The sequence below is a fragment of the Lissotriton vulgaris genome, chromosome 3_1, assembly GCF_964263255.1.
Source record: "Lissotriton vulgaris chromosome 3_1, aLisVul1.2, whole genome shotgun sequence".
Classification (NCBI taxonomy): Eukaryota; Metazoa; Chordata; class Amphibia; order Caudata; family Salamandridae; genus Lissotriton; species Lissotriton vulgaris.
Window position 1 is genome coordinate 1,012,155,746 of NC_141689.1, and position 21,726 is coordinate 1,012,177,471.

At 41.3% G+C, this 21,726-nt stretch overlaps 1 protein-coding gene across 9 annotated transcripts in view; it reads right to left on the reverse strand.

The window, feature by feature from the left end:
* MPDZ (multiple PDZ domain crumbs cell polarity complex component) overlaps positions 1-21,726 on the reverse strand; it is an 856,387-nt gene that overhangs the window by 168,545 nt on the left and 666,116 nt on the right. For all 9 annotated transcript variants that reach the window (XM_086961394.1, XM_086961393.1, XM_086961386.1 and 6 more), the window contains 3 exons: positions 18,356-18,448; positions 18,189-18,263; positions 14,012-14,195 (listed from right to left, as the gene is read on the reverse strand). In XM_086961394.1, the coding sequence (XP_086817520.1) occupies positions 14,012-14,195; positions 18,189-18,263; positions 18,356-18,448 (352 nt within the window). The remainder of the gene's footprint in view (positions 1-14,011; positions 14,196-18,188; positions 18,264-18,355; positions 18,449-21,726) is intronic.

A 21,726-nucleotide genomic window follows, 5' to 3' on the forward strand; every position in this document is an offset into this window, starting at 1 on the left:
CCGACAATTGGTTCTCCATCTTCAATTCACACCTTCACATCTCCAAAACTATCATCACATCCCATAGCAGCAAACTGACAACCTCGCTCCCGAGGCACCTGACGCTCAGCGGTAACACCTCCATAACCACCTACTCAAATGGCACTGTCCTGATACGGGCTAATAATGATAACCTCTGGGTCTTCTTCCTCTGGCTAAAAAAGGCACCCTTGCCCGCAATGTGACCTAGCCAGACCCCTCACTGCCACCCAGTGAGCCTTTCTTCTCAGGTGAGGCACCAGACCCTTCATGCGTCCTCTTCGGGAATCCCCCTTCCTCCGAGAGTCACCCCGCAACTCCACACCTCTGAATAACAACCCCCCCCTCACAGTGGTAGACCCTTCTACCCCTGCTTCCTCTCTCATCCTAACCAGTCATTCCGGAGCGAATATTATCCCCAAGCTCAGTTTCCCCTAGCCCTTCCCAGCCTTCAGACCACACAAGACCTAATCCTCGGTTTGAGCCACTACTCCGCCTACCTAGGATCCCACCCAGAGACAAACCAGGTAGCCCCTTCCCCAACAGTCATCCTGACTGGGACCCACCCTCCTCCCCCCCCGGGCAATGGTGCCCTAGACACCCTTTCTCCCACCGTGGATTTCACGACCCACCGCCTCAACCTCCTGGCAATCCTGATCCGAGGCCTGAACAAAACTTTATCTAATCTGGTCACAAACAAAAATCCCACCAAGCCCCCTACCACACCACCTAATACCACCCAACCCTAGCCTGCCAATGTACTGCCCCCCTACGGGCCCCCGGCCTTTATCAGGTCACAGCCATTGACCATCAGAAGGGGGAAGGAGAACCACTCTGGGAGACCCAGAAGATCAAAAGCCTCCCTCTCCCCCGGGAAGCGGAATATTTAGCCTCAACTTACGACACTCCCTCCAATCCCGCCACCAAATCTACGATCCAAGTAACTACAGGAGTCAAAAGAGAACTCCTTCCACAAAGATCCCCAAGACCCCCAGCTCATCTAACTGCTCTACCCAGGGACCCAGCTACTAAGACTCTGAGCAGCGTAGGATCCTCCATCAACTGCTTGCTCCTAAACTGCAGATCGGCCTCCAAACATGCAACCGAGCTAGCAGAAGCCATTCTCTCCCATGATATAGATATAGCATTCATTACGGAGACATGGCTCAATAATCTCTCGTACCCCATCATGGACACGTTGGTACCGCCTGGATTCACATTGATCAACAAAGACAGGATAGCTCAAAGAGGAGGGGACCTAGCAATCATTCACAGGAATAACATCTCCATCACGGAAACTGCCTCCTGCCTCTATAACTCCTTTGAATGTCTCTCTGTCAAGATCATGACAAACAAGAATAGGCCATCTCTATGCTACCTCCTGTAACAACCCCCCCCCCCACTCCCTAGGTAACTCCACCGAATTCTGAGAACACCTTTATGACTTGATTGCCCACTGCTCTCTTGGAAACTCAAATAATATTATTCTTGCCAACCTAAACCTAAGATGGAATGAAACAAAAAACTTGCTTATTCAAACCCTACACAACCTCCTACTAGAAAACAACTGACCCAACACTGCTCAAAAGAAACTCATCACAGAGGAGCAACCCTGGACGCTATCACTGCCGAAAGCAAAGCAATCACCATCAACCATATCCTTCCCGTAGACTGGTCTGATCACCACATCATCCTTTTTCAAATCAACCAAGCGGCCAAACTCAACCCCCCTTGAAGGCCCCACCCAAATAGTTCAGGAACACAGCTCAGATCCCATAAGCTGATCTAGAAGAAAGAATAAGCTCACTTCTCCCGACCACCACTGATCACCGCCCAACCAGCGAATTCACCTCTCTCTACAACTCGAATATGACAGGCACCCTGGATCAACTTGCCCCTCTTAAACTAAAAAAACCCAGAAGCATTCCATCCAGAACATGGTTCACCACTGACATCAATGAAGAAAGAAGACATCTTAGAGCCTCAGAAAGAATCTGGAGGAACAATCCTACCACCCTGTACCGTGAGCAACTCCAAACAGCCCGCAGGAACTACAAAAAACCCATTAAGAACAAAAAGACTTCTTTCTTCTGCTCGGCGCTGGACAACGCTAAAAACAGACCCAAAGAGCTCTTCAATATCATCAGGAAACAAGCCTCTAAACCAATGACATCCGCAACTCAGGCATCCAAAGAACGATGTGACAACTTCGTCACTTTTTTTAATGACAAAATTTCAAAGATCGATCTCTCACTTAGCTCCAATCTCACTCCCTCCACCGAGATCCAGGCAGCCGGATCCATCGAAAGCGCTTCCTTGAATCCCCTAAACACTGGTCTTCCTTCACACCCCTTCAAGAAGAATAGTTAAACTAATCTCCAACGCAAAACCCTCATCCAACCCCCTTGATCACCTACCCCCTTAACTAACCAAAGACTTGAAGCTTGTTCTAGCTCCAGTTTGGTGCAAGATCATTAACAGCTCACTGAGATCAGGAGTCGTACCAGATTGCCTCAAAGTTGGTCTAATCACACCTCTGCTGAAAAAGCCAAGATTAGATACAGAGGATTTGAACAACTTTAGACCGGTCTTGAACTTACCTCTTCTGTCCAAAATCATGGAAAGATGTGTACTTCCCCAACTGACCCAACATCTGGACAACATCAACCTTCTAGATCCCAATCAATCAGGATTCAGAAAAGGCTGCAGGACCGAAACCGCAATCCTCAACGTCATAGATGACCTACACAAGTCACTTGACTCGGACCAATGCTGCCTTCTCATCCTCCTAGACCTATCGGCTGCATTTGATACAGTCGATCACAAGCATCTCTTCAAGATTCTTCAAGAAAGGGCTGGTATTGAAGAGATGGTCCTCCTCTGGTTCTCCTCCTTCCTCCACAACCGATCACAAAGAATAACAATTAAAGATTTCGATCCGACCTCCACCCGATTACATGGGGTGTTCCACAAGGGTCAGTGCTCTCCCCTCAGCTTTTCAACATTTACATCGAACCCCTCACCTCTCTACTCAGGAAATCCAACATCCCTCTCCACCTCTATGCTGAAAACACGCAGTTATATCTAGAAACCACCTCCATTGAGGACCTCCAGAGACTCAACGCCATGCTCAGAGAGGTACAACAGTGGCTTTCAAGTAACCACCTGAAACACAATCAAGAGAAAACGGAAATACTCCTCATCTCCAACAAAGATGAAAACCCCCAAATTGCACATTGGCTCAAATCTATCGACGCCTTCAATGTCAACATCTCACTGGCGAACTCAGTAAAATCTCTAGGTATCACCCTGGACCCAAAACTAGACATGAAAAATCACATTATAAGATTCGCTAAAGCGCCTTTCTCAACTTGAGACTACTGTACAAAATAAAACCCTTCCTCCCGCCCAAGAACATTCAACAAGCCACCCAAGCTCTGGTGTTCTCCAGAATCGACCACGGGATCGCAGCCTTGACTGGCACTGCAAAATCCCACCTCGCCCCCTTGAAAACAACCTTCAATGCAGCAGCCAGATTGGTCACCGGAACTAAAAAATTCGAACACATCTCCCATGCACTCAAATAACTTAAGTGGCTCCCAATTGAGTTACAAGCCAGCTTCAGAACTGCCTGCCTCAAGCACAAAGCCCTCCACACAGGCAAACCAGAATACCAAGCCACCAAACTCAAAAGAGCCGGCCAGTCTAGGAACCTCAGAAGCTCCAATACTCTTCTACTCATCCCGCTAGAAACTAGCAAACAAAAAACGGCGACCAGATCGTTTGCTGGAAACGCTCCCAAAATCTGGAACTCCATCCCCTCACACATCAGAACGATCCCCTCATTTCTAAAAATTCTAAAACCTGCTCAAAACCCTCTTTCTGGATCGTTCTCAAGTGAGCAGATAGGAGCCAAGGAAGGACTTTAACCAGCACCCCGCTAACTTTAACTAGGTGACCAATCTCACTGATTCGGATCTAGAAAACCTTCCAGAGACACGTATTGTTGTGTCAAGAAACCCTTAAGACTCTCGACCCAAAGGCTGTGGTTCACCAGGTTACACTACTAAGTCACCTCAACTGAAACTATGCTTTTATCTTCCTGTGCATTACGACAGCGGTACAGTGACAATTGCTATATGTCTCTGTAAAGGAACGTATAATGTATTCGTTGTCTGCATGCTCAGGTACCTGTTACGACTTATATGTCTGTTTCGCTATGTTCCCCTGTAGTCTCTGTACTACCCACTTGCACATAAGTTACTTGTTGTAAAGCGCTCTGATACCCTCGGGTCCAGCTAGCGCTATACACAACTCCTAAAAGAAATAAATAAATAATAATTATTAAAAAAATGTTGTTTTCCTAAATGGTTTTGTTCTGTCAATGGAGTAAAGTAGTGCTCTTTTAACATCAAGTGTATGAAGAGCTAGTTCAGCTACTGTTTGTGATTGTGAGAAGTAAACTGGCAACTCCACAGACTGGTTAAGATGGAAGGGTGAAACTACTTTAGGAAGGAATTTAGGATATGTCCTGAGAACCACTTTATTGTGATAAAGTTGTGAAAATGGTTCTTGAATAGTTAGTGCCTGGTTCTCGATGACTCTTTTGAGAGATATGATTGCTACTAGGAAAGCAACTTTCCATGTGAGAAATTGTAATTCACATTTATGTAAAGGTTTAAATGCGGGGCCCATGAGTCTAGTGCAGACTATGTTTAAGTTACATACTGGAGATGGTGGTACCCTGGGAGGAATTATTCTGTTAAGACCTTCCATGAATGTTGTCTGTTTTGCAGGTAAGCTGCTATAGCAGCGAGATGTAACCTAATGGATGTGTATGCTAGTTACATTTTTGTAGATGCAACAAGTAAGATATGATATATTGAATGGAGCATCTAGAGGATTGATTGTGTTATTGGTACAGTATATAACAAATCTTATCCACTTGGCTGTATAGCAGGCTTTAGTGGTGGGGCGCCTACCTCTCTGATAATGTTCATACAATCAGGTGGAAGATTGAGGTAACAAAATTCTAGGACTTCAGGAGCCAGATTGCTAGGTTGAGCTGTGCTGGATATGGATGTCTGAACTCTCCATGGTTCTGTGTTAAGAATTGTAGGGAGAGGTGTAGTTTTTGGTGCAGGACTACTGATGGTTCTAGCAATGTTGTGTACCATGGTTGCCTGGCCCATGTTGGAGCAACTAGGATCAGTGTTAGTGACTGTTGTTGTAGCTTGTGCACCACTAATGGAATGAGTGGGAGAGGCGGAAAAGCATACGCAAATCTGCCTGACCAATTTATTCATATTGCATTGCCTTTGGACAATGGGTGTGGATATTTGGCGGCAAAGCTTGGGCATTTTGCGTTTGAATGTGTGGCGAAGATATCTATCTCTATCTCTGGATGCCCCCACATTTGGAAAAATGGTTGAAGAACTTGTGGATGAAGTTCCCACTCATGAATCTGTTGTGTTTGACGACTTAACAGATCTTCCATCTGATTCTGTATTCCTGGATGGAATCACTGACAGAATATCGACGGACAAAACATCGACAGACAGAAAAATCGACGCTGGTATATCGAAGGCAAAAATATTGACATCCTATCTACAACATGGTAAGTACAAAAATATCGGGGGGAAATATTGATATTAAAAATATCGAAATTAAAAATATCGGGGTTTTTTGTAATTAAAAAAAGTGTTTAATAATTATTTTAATAACTCATAAATTATTTAAAAATATGATAAATTACAAATACATCTAAACATAAAACTATAACAAACAAAAAGTAAATAATTATATTTAATACATTAAAATAATTAAATATACTTTCAATATTTTTAAAATTATTATTATAATACATTATCAAAAATAATTATAAAAATATTAAATAGCTAAATAAATAAAAGTACTATTCAAAGTCCCAAAAAACCGACAGTAATGATAACATTGGGTGCTACAGTAGTGAAAGTGTTGGATAGCGTAGGGGTAAAAATTACTATTCCAACTCCAGAGAGTGTAGCAGTAGGGAAAGCATTGGATAGCGTAGGGGTAAAAATTACTATTCCAGCTCCAAAGAGTACTACAGTAGGAAAAGCGTTGGATAGCGTAGAGGTAAAAATTACTATTCCAATTCCAGAGGGGGCAAGAGTAGGGGAAGCATTGGATAGCGTAGGGGTAAAAATTACTATTCCAACTCCAGAGGGTGTAACAGTAGGGAAAGAGTTGGATAGCGTAGGGGTAAAAATTACTATTCCAACTCCAGAGGGTGGAACAGTAGGGAAAGCGTTGGATAGCGTAGAGGTAAAAATTACTATTCCAACTCCAGAGGGGGCAGCAGCAGGGAAAGCGTTGGATAGCGTAGGGGTAAAAATTACTATTCCAACTCCAGAGGATCCAGTAGGGAAAGGATTGAATAGCGTAGGGGTAAAAATTAATATTCCAACGTCAGAGGGTGGAAGAGTAGGGAAAGCGTTGGATAGCGTAGGGTTAAAAATATATATTCCAACTCAAGAGGGTGTAACAGTAGGGAAAGTGTTGGATAGCATAGGGGTAAAAATTACTATTCCAACTCCAGAGGGTGCAACAGTAAGGAAAACGTTGGATAGCGTAGAATTTAAATATAACATACTTATAAATAATTTTTGTATTGAAAATAATAAATAATTACATTTTTAAATAAATCTACATAATTAACAAACAATTATTTATTAAAAGCAATTTCAATTGAATAATTAATTAACAATAAATGCCAATAAATAATAATTAATAAATATTAGTCACCACATATTAAATATTAAACAATAAAATATTTTTCAATAGAAAAAATTATTATTTAGTTAAAATGAATTTACAATTAAAAATTATTAAACAATAACATTTTTCACACCAAATAATACTTTTTATGAAACATGGGTTACCAAATAATTAAAAATAATTTCCAAATAAAAATTAATTGGCAAAAAAAAATGTTAATTGCCAAGTAACAACCTTATTTACCAATACAAAAAATAATTACCAATAAAAAAAAATATTTACAATTATAAATATGAATTGCCAATTACAAAAATTCATTAACATTTAAAAACATTACTTACCTATTTAATAATTACTTATCAATTAAAATAATTAATTGCCAATTAATAATTAATTATAAATAAAATAATTATCCATACCAATAACTCAATATAAATCATAAATTAATTACAATTAAATTACTTCCCACCCAATTCCCCTATAAATCCACCACCCGCTACAGAAATAAAAACAACAGTTAATTAAAATTAATTTATAATTCCTAAAAATTAATAATTAATTTAGTATATTTAAATTACTTCCCACCCTATTGCCCTATAAACCCACAACCCGCTCCGGTACTAAAATATAAAATGTACTTAAAAATAACATTATTAATATATAGAAATAGTACACATATAATTTAAAACAATTAAAATACTTAGCAAAAACATATTACACATACATAATAAAATACATAACAATAATACAAATATCGATATTAGTAACATTGAGATTAGTTACATCGATATATATGCTATCAATATTACGAACTTCGATATTACTTACATCGATATTAAAAAAATCGATATTACTTACCTTTAGGGTCGATATTCTGTCCAACAATATTCTTGACCTCGATATACCTTCGATATTTCCAACTCGATACTTTTGTAGGTCAATATATAAAACTCGATATTTAGACTGTGCACCTCCTGTAAGATGTTGGGCTAAAAGGAACATGTTCTGAGGAATAGCCCACCTCCATATGCTCTGTGCTTGTTGAAAGAGCTGCAGAGAGTGCGTCCCCCCCTGTTTTTGTAAATAATACATTGCTGTTTTATTGTCAGTTCGGACTAAGACAGCTTTGCCTGATACGTGTTTCTGGAATGATTTTAATGCCAGAAAGATTGCCAGTAACTCCAAATGATCGATGTGGAATAGCTTTTGCTGAGGTGTCCATGTGCGCTGTATGGTGTGATGTAGTAGATGAGCTCCCCAGCCGGTGAGCGATGATTCTGCTGTTAGCACAATCTGTGGAACCGGCTCTAGCAACGGTCGCCCTTTGGAAAGGTTTTGGGTGTTCCACCACTGCAGAGAGTGATGGGTGCGGCAGTGCACCAACACCAGATCTGTTAGCCGAATTTGAGCTTGGTTCCACTGACGTGCTAAGCATTCCTGTAAGGGGCGCATCTGGAGTCTTGCATGAGGTACTATGAATATACAAGAGGCCATCATCCCTTTTTGTTGCATAAACACTTGAGCTGGAAGTGAGTGCTGTTATATGGGTTTGCATGCTTTCTATCCTGGCTGGATTGGGATATACAAGGCCTTTTGAGGTGTTTATTGTGGCACCTAGATATTGTTGGATGTGGGACGGTTGGAGGTGAGACTTTGTGAGGTTTATTGTAAACCCTAAGTCATGAAGTAGTTGGATTGTGGTGTGTGATTTACACACTGGGTATGCGACTTGGCTTTTATGAGCCAGTCGTCCAAGTATGGGAAGATGTGAATTTCTTGTCTTCTTAAGTGGGCTGCTACCACTGCCAGACATTTTGTGAAGACTCTGGGTGCTTTGGTGACTCCGAATGGGAGAACCTTGAACTGATAATGCTGACCGTCCAGTACAAACCGAAGATATTTCCTGTGAGCAGAGTGAATGTAAAAGTAGGCCTCCGTGAGATCTAAGGTGGCAAGGAAATCACCTTGTTTGAGTAGAGGAAGGACCTGTTGAAGAGTGACCATATGAAAATGGTCTGATTGTATGCAGAGGTTTAATGGTCAGAGGTCTAAAATGGGCCTTAGGGTTCCTTCCTTCTTTTTAATGAGAAAATACAGGGAGTAAACCCTTGTGTTTTGATGATGCAGGGGAACTGGTTCTATTGCATGTTTTTGTAGGAGGGAAAGCACCTCTTGTTTTAGAAGCGTTAAATGCTCTGTTGACATTGGACGCTGTTTGGGTGGTATGTTTGGGGGAGTTGAAGTGAGCTCCAGGCAATAACTGGATTGGATGATTTGTCTCACCCTCCTGTCCGGTAGGAACTGTAGCAATCTTCCCCCGACCGGAGTATAATGGTCCGGGGGGAGTGGAGGAAAGTCATTGTTTGGAGGTGGAGGCAGTGCAAGTATTGATAGTTTTGCCTCTGTCCTTGTTGTTTTTGTCCCTGCAGCCTCCTCTGTAATAACCTCTGGAGGTGCCCCTATAGGTTTGGGTGGGGTTTTTATACGAGGTGGAGGAGTTATCAGTAGTAAAACCTCTAGAGGTGCCCCTATAAGAGGATCGACGAAAGAAACTTCTGGGAGTTTGCGATTGCAAAGCTCCCATTGATTTGGTAGTATCAGTATCTTTTTTCATCTTTTCTAAAGATGACTCTAAACTAGGCCCAAATAAATGCTCCTGGTATGGTAGTTTGAACTTCGGGTTTGAACCCTGAAATACGTAGCCACGCATGACTGCGCAAAAGAACACTGGTATTAATAGTTCTGGAGGCTGAATCTGCTGCATCTAGAGCCCATCGAATGGAGGTATTAGTTATACATTTCCCTTCCTGGATGATATCATTGGCCCTTGTTTTATATTGATCTGGAAGGTGTTGCAGTAGGGTCTCTAGTTCGTCATAGTGTGCCCTATCGTACCTAGCCAACAAAGCATGGGTGTTGGCAATTCTCCATATGTTAGCAGCTTGTGACGCTATTCTTTTACCAGATGAGTCCAACAGCTTTGACTCCTTATCAGGAGGTGGAACATCGCCTGAGGTCTGGGAGTTAGCCATTTTCCTGGTGTTGCGGACTACCAAGGAATCTAAGGGAAGCTGCCCTTTAATGTAAACAGGGTCAGCTGGGGCAGACTTGTATTTATTTTCCACTCTGGGGTTAATGACTCTAGCCCTTACAGGATCTTTAAAGGTTTCAGGAGCATGTTTAATTACCCCTTTTAACATTGGGAGAATGGAAGTGGACCTTAGAGATGGTGCAGAAGTGTCCATGAGGAAATCTTCCTCTATAGGGTCTGTGTGCAAATTCACACTGTGGTATTCTGCAGCTCTGTGTATGAGCTAATCCTCCCTGAGCACTATACATATATCGCTTGAGAGTCTGAAATGCATACTATAGGAACAATATCTAATACTCACAAATAGATACAGCTTCTTAAAAGAATATATCAAAGTTCAGGAACATGAAATTGAATCCGCACATAAACTGTAACACCGTCCATCCAATCTGTTCATGTGCCCGTAATAAAATTAAAAAAGTCTTTTGTCTTCTCATCCGTTTTTTTTTCAGTCAGTCTCCAAAGAATAACAAATTCTTCCTTATTTCAAAAAAGTTGAAGAAGCAGCCAACACTTGTTTCGTCATACACTTATATGTGCTAAATGACTTCCTCAGGGCTTCGCAAATGTAGTCCATAATCAAAAAGTTAAGGATATCTCCCTACTCCATTCTGATCCAGGTTAAAGGAAAAAATATGAAAATATATAAAAATCCATAAGGTCCAGGAGGCGAAGAGTAAGAAAGATAGGAAGAGGAACCCGATCATTATCATTGATTCCACATACAATAAACAAGTATAAATTATTTAAATTATCTGAAATGTACAATTCTGGTATTGTAATACATATTGTATAGTGATTATTCACACTTCCCATTGTTAACATGTACAAAATAATACATTGGTATTTTCTTATTATACAATGCGCGTACCTGTCAGTAACAATAAGAGGTCATAAATATTCATACTCATAGTAACACAAATTGCCAGAATGTAAATCTTGTTCATAATCAATTCTCGGACCACACCTACATCTCAACCTATTGGCCCAAAAAATATTGTAGTTCTGAGTCTAAGTTCAGACCCTGTTCTACTGCCCTCAATTTCATGATCCACATGCATTCTCTACGTCTCAATTGTAAAGTTCTGTTACCACCTCTCATCCAATTTAACACAATCAATACCATGATAATTGAATTTGTGAGCATGTGGGTCACCCTGGTTCTATATCATGTGCGCAGCTATGGGGTATCTTGTGTCACCGTTCTTAAGTGCACGAAAGTGCTCCATCATTCTGTCTCTTAATCTACGAATGGTGCTGCCCACATACATTTTTGAACATGAGCACACAATTACATATACAACAAAAGTCGTATCACAGGTCATAAATGAATTGATCTTATAAGTTCCCATATTGTTGTAGTTAAATTCGCTAATTCTCCTGACAGCCCATTTACAAGAGCTGCATTTCCCACAACAGAATTAGATTACTCAACCAGTTTGTGTTTACTGTCTGCTTTGGATAACTAGGACTCACAATATTGGATAGTGTGGTCCCTTTCCTGAAAGTTAGATTAGGTTTCTCATTTAAGAGTGGTGAAATATCACCATCACTCTTCAATAGATGCCAATATTTAGACAATAACCCATATAGTTTCTGGTTACCTTCACCAAAATGAGTATCCATTCTCACTGTCTTTTGTGTGTTTTTAGCAGGAGAAGAAGGAGAAGCACTCGTCTTGGTCCTGAGGGTATCTTCCCTCTGTAATCCGTTAGCCCTTGCTTTAGCTTCATTACCAACCCTCTCAGGATACCCTCGGGCCCTGAATCTCCCTGAATCTCGATGTCATGTCTACCAAGTTTTCCTCAAAAACAGTTTCTACGTGCCCTTAACATTTCCCCATATGGGATGGCATTCATTTGGCTCCTAGGGTGACAACTACTTGCATGTAATAATGCATTACAGGTTGTCTTTTTACGGTACATCCTACTACAAAGTTTACCTCCTTCCAACAATAATTCTACATCCAAAAAGACAAGACGTTCCATATCAAATTCTGTAGTAGATCGTATATTCACCTGATTAGAATTCAAATTTCCCAAAAAGTCTTAGTTCTTCTACTGTAACCCTCCAAATAAGGAGGCAACCATCTATGAAACGTCCCCAATAATATAAGTGGTCAATCCACTTACTCCCTTTAGGGCCCCAGATCCATTCCGCCTCAAACCACCCCATGAAGTGGTTGGCAAAAGACGGAGCGAATCTGGAGCCCATGGCAGTACCACGTCTTTGTTTATACCATTTGTCATCAAATAGGAAAAAAATATTCTCTAATACAAAGCTGAGTGAATCCTATAGTGTCCTCTGCAGGGGATGGTCTAGATGGATAGATATCATCTTGTGGTGTATCAGGAACATCTGGTGTGCCATAATTGCCCCATGGGTCATTCATTGGGATATTAGGATGATTAGGTTCCACTAAAGGTTCATCATCCCCTCCGTCCCCAAAGGAATCCTCATCATCCTGAGGTGGAGGAGATTGTGAGGGTACTGGAGATGGGATAGGAGAGATGTGGTGTAGAGGAGGAGGTGGAGAAGGATTTCTTAAAGGAGAAGTGGCAATGTCGCTTTTGTTTGAAGGGAGCGTAGCTGGTGCAGGTTTGTCCATTTTCCTTTTCCTGGAAGGACTAACTATAACGTGACCTGTCTTTGGGTCTATCTCGAGAGTTTTTTGGGTTGGATCAGGTCGAAAAAGCTTCTCCTCTGGAGTGTTTTGTTTTGGTGCCGGTTTTTTGGGTCCGACTGTTTGTGTGGCACACGTTTTGGAGTTGTTTTACGCTCCTTAGGTTTCAGATCAGGAGTTTTCCTGGGTTCCGTATGTTTAGTTGGGTCTTCGGAACCGGTTGTTTGTTTGGTTCCGATGAGTTATTCGGATCTGAAGGTTCACTGCCAGTGGATTTCGGTGCCAAATGAGCCAATGTGGAACCAGTCTTCGGTGCGGATGAAGGCAGTGGTTTCTCTTTGAGTTTGTCTTTTGTTTTCAGTGCCGGGGATGGGGTTCCGGTAGCAACGGAAGGCTGGCTCGATCCGGAGTCGCCTGAAGGCTTATGTGTTGACTTCTTTGCCGGGTCAGAAGGCGGGCCGTGGGAAGTTTTGTCCCGGTGTGCACCTAGGCCCGAGGGTGAAGGTGTTACCGAAGCCTTTTTATGAATGGGTGGGAGGGAGGGGTCGACGTCAGTACTTACGAGCCGCTGCCCTGGAGTGATGGGGTTGTCTTCGACGTCGGAGCTGTCGGCTTCGGAGGCTCTAAGGTTGCCCTCTTCAATCTGCTCCTGCTCTGGAAAATTGATGCCTTCTTGGAAGATATCATCCGGTATCGAAGTTGATGATCGAGCCATACTTCTTTGAGCCCGACAATCCCATATTGTTTTCTTGGAGCGGAAAGAGGCACAAGCTGGACAGTCTTTGGCCTTGTGCTCGGGCGAAAGGCACATGTTACACACCTTGTGAAGCTCAGTGTGTGGGAACTTGGATCCATAAAGAGGACACTTTTTGAAAGGACTCCTTTCCATGAGCCAAACGGCCTGATGGCTCAGGTAGGCCCGGAGGCTTGCGTCGATGACCGGAATCGAAGAATTAAAGTTTGTAGAGATGCGCGTCAAATGGAAAATGTGATCGAAAACAATACCGAAGAATGGGTGAAGGATTGCGCGTCGAAAGGTAGAACGGTAACTACACTGAACTGGAGCGTAACAAACACATCCGAGCCCGATGGCGGAAAAAAACAATCTGAAGATGGAGTTGATGCCCATGCGCACTATTGTCCAGAGGAGGAGTCACCTATCTTGTGACTTTCAAAGACTTCTTCCAAGACAACAACAAAGTGCAAACATCCAGAGATCTATGCACAGTGTGTGATCTGCAGCTCATATGCCTCAAACAGTATTTTATTATATATGCTTCACAATCCTGGTAGGTTGTTTTGATGTACTGTTTTCACATACAGGTTTGGTATACTGATGCTGTTTTTCCTGAGTGGATTATTAACGCATTAGTTAATCTACTGAAAGAAATATAAACAGGTACACATTTTAAGCACTTCATGAATCTCAGTTACTTGGGAGGTTAATTTCTTACAGCCTTCAAGCTGCCACCATTCCCATCAACACATTTCCTGATAATTTATAAGAAACAGTATCTTACTTCTGACTGCTTCTGGCTCTGTGGGGCCGCTAGGCGGCAACAGCACAGTCTGAGGGGGGCTTTTTCTCTCTGGAACAGTCTCAGTGGCCACTGGGGTTGATAGAGACATGGGTTGATGAGCAACATCTTCTGAGCTGATTGTCAAGCACACTGTGTTCCTTGATTTCTTTAAAAGAGTGATAACCTAATGGAAAACAAAAGAAAAAGCAAGCTGATCAGCAAGGATGAAGTGCAACAAGGACATATGCATTTATAGGCCCTTTCTGACAGGTTACACTAATTTAAATTGTTCCTTGGTGTCCTGTATGCATTTTTGGATGTTATCAGCTTAAAACACCAGATCAAGTACTATTACATTTTTTACTTGACTTATCACAGACTATTACCATCTATATAGTGGATCAAAAGTATGGACCAAGGTAATCCTTTGAAGGGCTAACTGGTATTTTCTTTAAAAATATTAATGGAGATATGGTAACATTTTCCATACATTCCAGGGCAGACAGGGGTTACTGGGCTCGAATTTTGTCAATTAAGCCTTTCATCACTGATGCCATGGGGCGTATCCTTACTGTAGAGCCACAAACCTAGCATCAAGAACAACCCATTAGTACCTGAGTATTAAATTAGTGAAGCAGAACAGTCCACAACTTATTCAAGGAGGTGGTATGGAGTTAGATATTCTAGTTTCAATAAACCAAGCAATAAAGTCAATAAACCCAATAAACCCAATGTCTAGCCAGAGTTTAAACTTAGAATATGAAACAGTGTTTTGCTTGAAATGACAACACAACATAATACTGTACATAACATTTCAGAAGTGGCAAAAATATGTCTGCTATTTCTACTACCCTTCGATGATTACAGGGAAGGCAGTTTAGGCTGCTCCTCTGGGGAAAACTTATAACATCCTTCTGGTATCACAGTTCCTGACTAGTCTCTTGGATTTCTTCTAGTATGGATGTTTGATTTGAGAAATCTCAGAGTAGGGGGCAACCAACCTGGTCAGAGATCAGCTAGTTTTCCACTCCTTGTCATAGTGGACATTATTTCTCCCTGTTCAGGCTCCTTGGTTGTTAGTCTAAGCATGGAGTACGAAGGGCTGAACCAGCCTGTACTGGTATTTTAGCAGGACAGAGCTGTTTTGTGGGGTGTACTGATGGTAGGTACCTCAACCCAGTCTGAGCAACTGGTACAGTGAGGTGCGATGTTATAGGTAAGAGGAGGCAGAGCCAGAAACAATGAAGGAGGCTGCAGTGGTGTTGCTGAGCTTGCAGATCAGCCGATCTTGCAGGTTTGACTATTCCTCAAGCACAGACACAAATGCCAATCCCCAAACAAGCTTGAAGACCACCCATGGGGAATACTTGGATGCTGATACAGACCTCTGTTGATGTTGTTCTCCTCTGGCACCTTGCTTTTTGTTTTTCTCTTAAAGGGACTGTAGACTGTGGTCCAGTTTCTCTTTACCACTGATGTTGAGACCCTTGAATTTGGTATAATGTGTTGTTGCTTACTCAACTGGATGAGCAATAAGAAAGCAGAACAAGGTTTAAGCTGTGCCATGGGCAACCCCATAGGAAACAAGGCTGGGCAAGGAGGAAATGCCCCTAACAGAACAAGGTGTGACAGAGAGCACAGGAAACAACTTAGTGCTATGCCAGACATCACAGCATAGCAGCAATCCTTCATAAAAGACAATCAAAGTCAACTGAGTTAAAGATGGAAAAATGTTACCCTAAGCACAGAAGAGGCAAGGAACATCTTTAAATACATGTCTTCAAGGTGCTACTCTAAAAAATGTAAAGAGCCAACTCTCCCTCATGTCTAGGTGCAAACCTAGATTGAAAGGTGTTGAGGGCAATTTGTTTTTCCATATTGTCCTTTGATTGGGAGCTAATCGGCATCTTAATCATTTTTCCCACAACGTGTAGCTCTTTGAGGGACCACCTACTAGCTATCACGTAAGGTTCTATGTAGTCCTCAATAACTAGTGTATTTTGACATTCATGTCTGAGATATAATTGTTGAATGTGTAAGCTGGATGTTGAATGCATGGGTTTTACATTGTGAGAAATGGTCTGGTGAGTGGTGGGGTCCATTGGTCTCCAATTGTGCCTGCTGCACAAGTTCATGGTCACCACTTTGTAGGGATGCAGGCACCATTTTGAATATGCCAGCCCACAAGTATACATTTCCAGCTCAAACTTAGTAACCCAAATATCAGATATGCTAAGGGGAATCGGAAAGGTAACAGGCTCCTTCCCTATGATGTAGCTGGGTTTCACCCTGCCAGAGTGAAACCCACATCTCCCTCTTTTCTGTTAATGCCCAATATCACTTTGTGCAATGGCTTTCACGTCTGGAGACTTTGAACATCTACTTAAGCCAACATTACCCAGCTCCAGAAGAGACAACCAGATCAACATGCCCAGACCACAAGGATGTTATGACAGGAACATGCCCATTTAAAAGATGGGAGGGGTCTAAACACATTCCAAAGATGAAATTCATGTGATTAGTTATGTTAGTCCACTAGAGGAAGATGAGAACAAGCCTCCTCAGCAATGTATTAAATGTGAAGTTCTGTTCACACATACAGATGAGAGGAAAACTGGGAATAAGAAGCAGAAATGCAGTGTGCATTGCCCTGATAATGGACCGCTGGAGAGAATGATGAACATACCTGTTTGCATGATAAGTCGGAGTGCACCCACCAAGTGGTATAAACCTAATCAACTGACAGCCAGACTCAGTAACTTGAAGGATCTGATTGGAGGTCATCTTCACAGACTCAGATGGCACTTGAGCCAAAAGGTTGTACCAACTAGCAGCACAAAAACACACAAGCTTTTGGTTCTGGGAGTGGCTTCATTGCTTTCAACCACCAATATGCCTCAGTCTGATACATTCAGCACCCTCCCTAATAGGCATGGGGTGGTGGAACTTTCTGTTCTGCCATCTATGAAGTTCCTGAGAAATCTGAACCTGAAACCTATGTTGCACCAGCTGGGCTAGGTCACCATAATTTCCAGCAGCTTTGAAACGTTCTTCCTAATAGAACTGGAGATATTCCTGGTTAAAACCTCACTTGAGACCCAATGTCAGGGCCACTAGTCAACTTATCAATGGCCTTCTTGTAGCAGTTGTGGTTGGCCATGGTCAGTGGGTGCCCTCGCCATCAGAATTTCTTGATGATGGCATTACAAGTACAGGCCTCTTACGTGGCCATCTTGATCATATCCAGACAATCTCTCCAAACCATTAACCATAATATAAGTAATATAGGGTCTATCGAGCACTGTAGATGATAGTTCTGATATTAAGTCAAAAAATAATAAGATGACTATCCTCTGCAGTTCAGATGTGATACATTTGGTTATGTCTACAATACTTCAGACATAATAGGAGGATTATCGTCATTTATTCCGAAACAAGACCTTCTGTGGTACCAATTGTGCTATACACATAATACGAAGACTCTCCTTTTCAACACAGGATATACATCTTATATTAGGTTTACTGGTACATTGCAGAGGCAAGAATGTAACTGAACTGTGCTGGGCAGGTGGAGTGTACCGGTGAGTGGAGAGTGTACATAGGAGCTTGTGCCCAACAATGATAAGGTCTGTCCTCCTAAGTAGGGCAATGTGTACACTGTTTACATTTAACCAATTGGGAGCGGACTGGGCATAAATCTTTAGAGTTAAAACTGACCCATGAATATAAGCATGCATGCATGCATTCGTAGTAAAACAAAGGTATGTGAAAGATGCAAAAATTGTAAACTGTCCCATGTCAGCTGAAAAACGTTGACTGAGTAAATTTTTTATTACATTGGTTACTTCTAAGCTTTTAATTATTTTTCCACAATAGATTTTGGCATACAACTACAGTAATGTATGAAAAAAGGATTATATAAGCTGATTAAACCTGATATGGTCTGCCTTGATATTTCTGATTGGCAAGGAGCAGATGGAAAAGAGCCCAACATGGGTGGCACTACTGGGAAAGTTAAAGCTCATTAAACAATTGTTTTTTAAAAAGAAATATTTGTGATACGTTGTAATCCCTCAAACTGACTCCCTTCATGAAGTTTTGATACTGCTAATGAATGGTGTACGATATGAAACCCTTATCCAAAATGTACTGCTGTTATATCAGGTCAGGTGGGTACCTTTTCGATTGGATGGCCCACCACTGGCTCTTCATCCACAGCCAGGATTCGATCACCTACTTTAATGCGTCCATCCTGTGAAAATAATTATTCATGGTTACAAGAAACATCATAGACATAATCATCTACTTTTTGACGCATTTCAGGACCATATATCACATTGTTACCTTTGCTGCTGCTCCTTGGTCTGTTATACTTTTAATAACAACTCCATTCAATGTATCTTCTTCGCTGATGGCAATACCGAGTCCTCCTTGATCCTGCGTGATAGACCCAAAGTTAACCAGGTTAACGTAGTATTATGTTGTTTCTTTTAAACTATGTATAGTGTTACCAGTTACACTAGGAAGATGCATAGTGGAAAACTGTTAAAAAATCTTAATAGCAGTTTGAAACAAACGGCATGGCATCTTTGTACATATTAGCATTATGTACTCAATGACATTTTGGTGCATCTTGAGTAAAGAGTATCTTTAAAAAACTCTAACCAGCTCATGAATCATTTTGTTCTTTTCTTTGTCATTTGGCCCCTTCCTTTGTAATGAATAAGGACATTTGATTCTAATACTAGCCTAAGACTGGAGGTGCCAGATGTTAGCTTTTTACTGGGGTTAGGAAGTAACATTCGGCTGAGGTCCCTAAATCTGATTTCCTGCACAACTGTCCATCAACATGTAAGCACACCATTACGGTACTGCATTTGAGTTTCCACAATTGTCCACACATGCATTAACTAGGACATGCACTTTTCTTATACCTTGTGATGGCAGAAATGAATTGACAATTGCAGTGTTATATCTTTTAACTGATTAGCCATTTTCACTGTACGTTTTACTCTGTATGGTTATGTACAACAAAGTAGCTTGAAATGTAGTGGTCAAAACTGATGTTGAAAATTTCTGTCACTCATAATCAAGGATACAAATATTTCCAGACCATCAAGCATGTGTTAAGCTTTTAGAAAAAGCATTCATGTTCTTTCTTGATCAACGTGCAACATTTTTCTTGCTATTAAGTGTCTTTACTGTGTTAATACTGCCAATTGCCATCATTTAATCTAAGTTTTGTAATGTGCCTCTCTCTTTCATTATGTCTATTGTGTTGATTTTAAACAGGAGTCCAGTAAAGTTTTAAAATATGAAGAATCACAAATGCACATTCCGTTGATTTCTAGTTAAGGCAATTTTGACGCCTAGAGGCCAGTGCATCTAAACATGGTGTCATCTAGGCCTAGTAATTGAGTTAAACATACAGTTTACACAGATAATCTGCATTTTTGAGGAATTCACTCAAATCTGTTGCATGATACCCATAAATCTGTGGAAGCTGCAAGCTTCGTGGTAAAACTCTCCTCCACTAAACCAAATCTTGTGGACTGACCAAGGTGCCTGTTCTTCTTTATCTCTACTTGGAAAATACATTTCCATGTGGGAATATCTTTTCCCTTCCATGCGTAAATTTAGAAGTATTTAGGGGCCCGATTGAGAGAACTAATTTACGACAAGATCCTAATCTTACTACTTTTGGTATTCACAGAAGGCATTTAGTAGTCTTAAATTAGGATTTTGTCTTAAGTTAGGATTCTGTCCTAAATTAGGGTTTTGTCTTAAGTTAGGGTTTTGTCTTAAGTTAGGATTTTGTCCTAAATTAGGATTTTGTCTTAAATTAAACCTAAATTTAACTTAAGTTTGTCTTAAATTTAACTTCAGACAACATCCTAATTTAAGACAAAATCCTAATTTAGACAAAATCCTAATTTAAGACAAAATCTTAACTTAGACAAAATCCTAACTTAGGACAAAATCCTAATTTAAGACAAAATCCTACCTTAGGACCACATGTGTTATTGTGACTTGATTTTTTTACACAAATTCAAGACTGACTAAGTGGCTTTCTCTGCCTAATTTTGTCTTGCTGTCTGTTTTATATTTTGCTGTCTTGAAATGCAGCATCACTACTGTGAAATAAAGTGATCATATCAATACAAATGGGAACATGCAAGTGTTTTGGGTGTGTCTATTGTGAATGCATCACCCCATCCTCCCCATCAGAGAATGGGAAGTGAATTTTTCCCACACAAAGCACTGTGGTTCACTGCTTCAAGAGAAGAAACCTCAATTTAACCACTGATTTGATTTCTTAAGTTACCTATATAAGATGGATTATTTTTTTTAATTAAAATTTGCTACGAAAAAATATTGAAGCTGGCTTACATTTTGGATGTGTGCAATCGGAGATCCACAACTAAGGATGGCTGTGTCAGTACTGATTAGTGGTTATAGACCAGCTAGCTGTGTAGCTGCTTAGTGGCTGAAAGTTGTATGCAGCAGTCGGTACTGCTTAGTAGTTGCTAGCTGAGTGGCTGTGTTGTAGTGCTTACTAGGGCAAGCCGGATGGCTGTCAGTAGTGCTATGTGGCTGCCACCAGGCTACACCTGCAGGTCAGACTAAGATCCTGAGAGAGGATCTTGTGACCTCCAGCCTATACTACCTCCTGCAAGGGCATCTCAGCCTGTGTATCTAGCCAAAGGACGGAGACTACAAGAACAACTTCCCTGCACAAGGAAATTCCTTCCTCCACCAGATCTACTCTTTGGGGTTCAAGACCACCTTCATCAGTTCAGCCTGCAACCCATTGAGGCACACCTGCAGGTAAGAGGAGTATCTTTACTGTTTCTATTGATCTGGCCTTAACCCAGGGCTCACAGCAGAAAGAAGTGATATCAGCTTTAGGTCATCTTTTTGTGAGAAATTCGGCTTTTGTTAAATGTAAAAGTTTGCCAATTTTGAACCTGAGACCTCACAACCAGCCTATACCCGGGCGTCAAGACAAAGGGTGGAGAGGACCAGGACGACTTCCCTGTTTGAGTGTCTTCGGGCCCAAGGTCAAAAGAGCTGCCCATTCTTCTCCCAATGCAAATGAACCAGAAGGCAGTCACAACAGATAACATGCACACAATCTCTCAACAAATATACATATAATACTCCCAACAAATAAGATCACTCCAACCAGCCCATATCACTAATCACTACCCACCTCCACAAAACACTTCTACATATCTTTCCACCCCTACTTCCACATAGGTGACCCTTTGCTTCAACAAAAACCACAACTCTGAAATAAACCCCAATCTAAAATGCCTATCCCTTCTGTGCCACTACCACACACTGTACTTATCCATACTCCCACAGTCTCAAACACCCTCTCAATCCTCTATTCAATCCTCTAGCATGCCCTCCGCCTACACAAACAAATGACAACTCTCTCTCTCACCCAACCCTACTCCCTCTCCTTCAACATCCACCCTACTCCAATCTTTCCCATTCAAATCCAACATATCAAGTTGGTACACCAATATCAGACTGCCACACTAATAACAAACCCAAACACCCACAAAACCTTTCTCTGTAAAACAATTCAGACATTCCCAAAATCTTAACCATCATAGAATATCAGTAGGAAGCAGGCTCATTATATGATATATCAAAATGAAATATCAATCATGCAAAGAGTCCAGGGTTCCCTTGCAAATGGACAT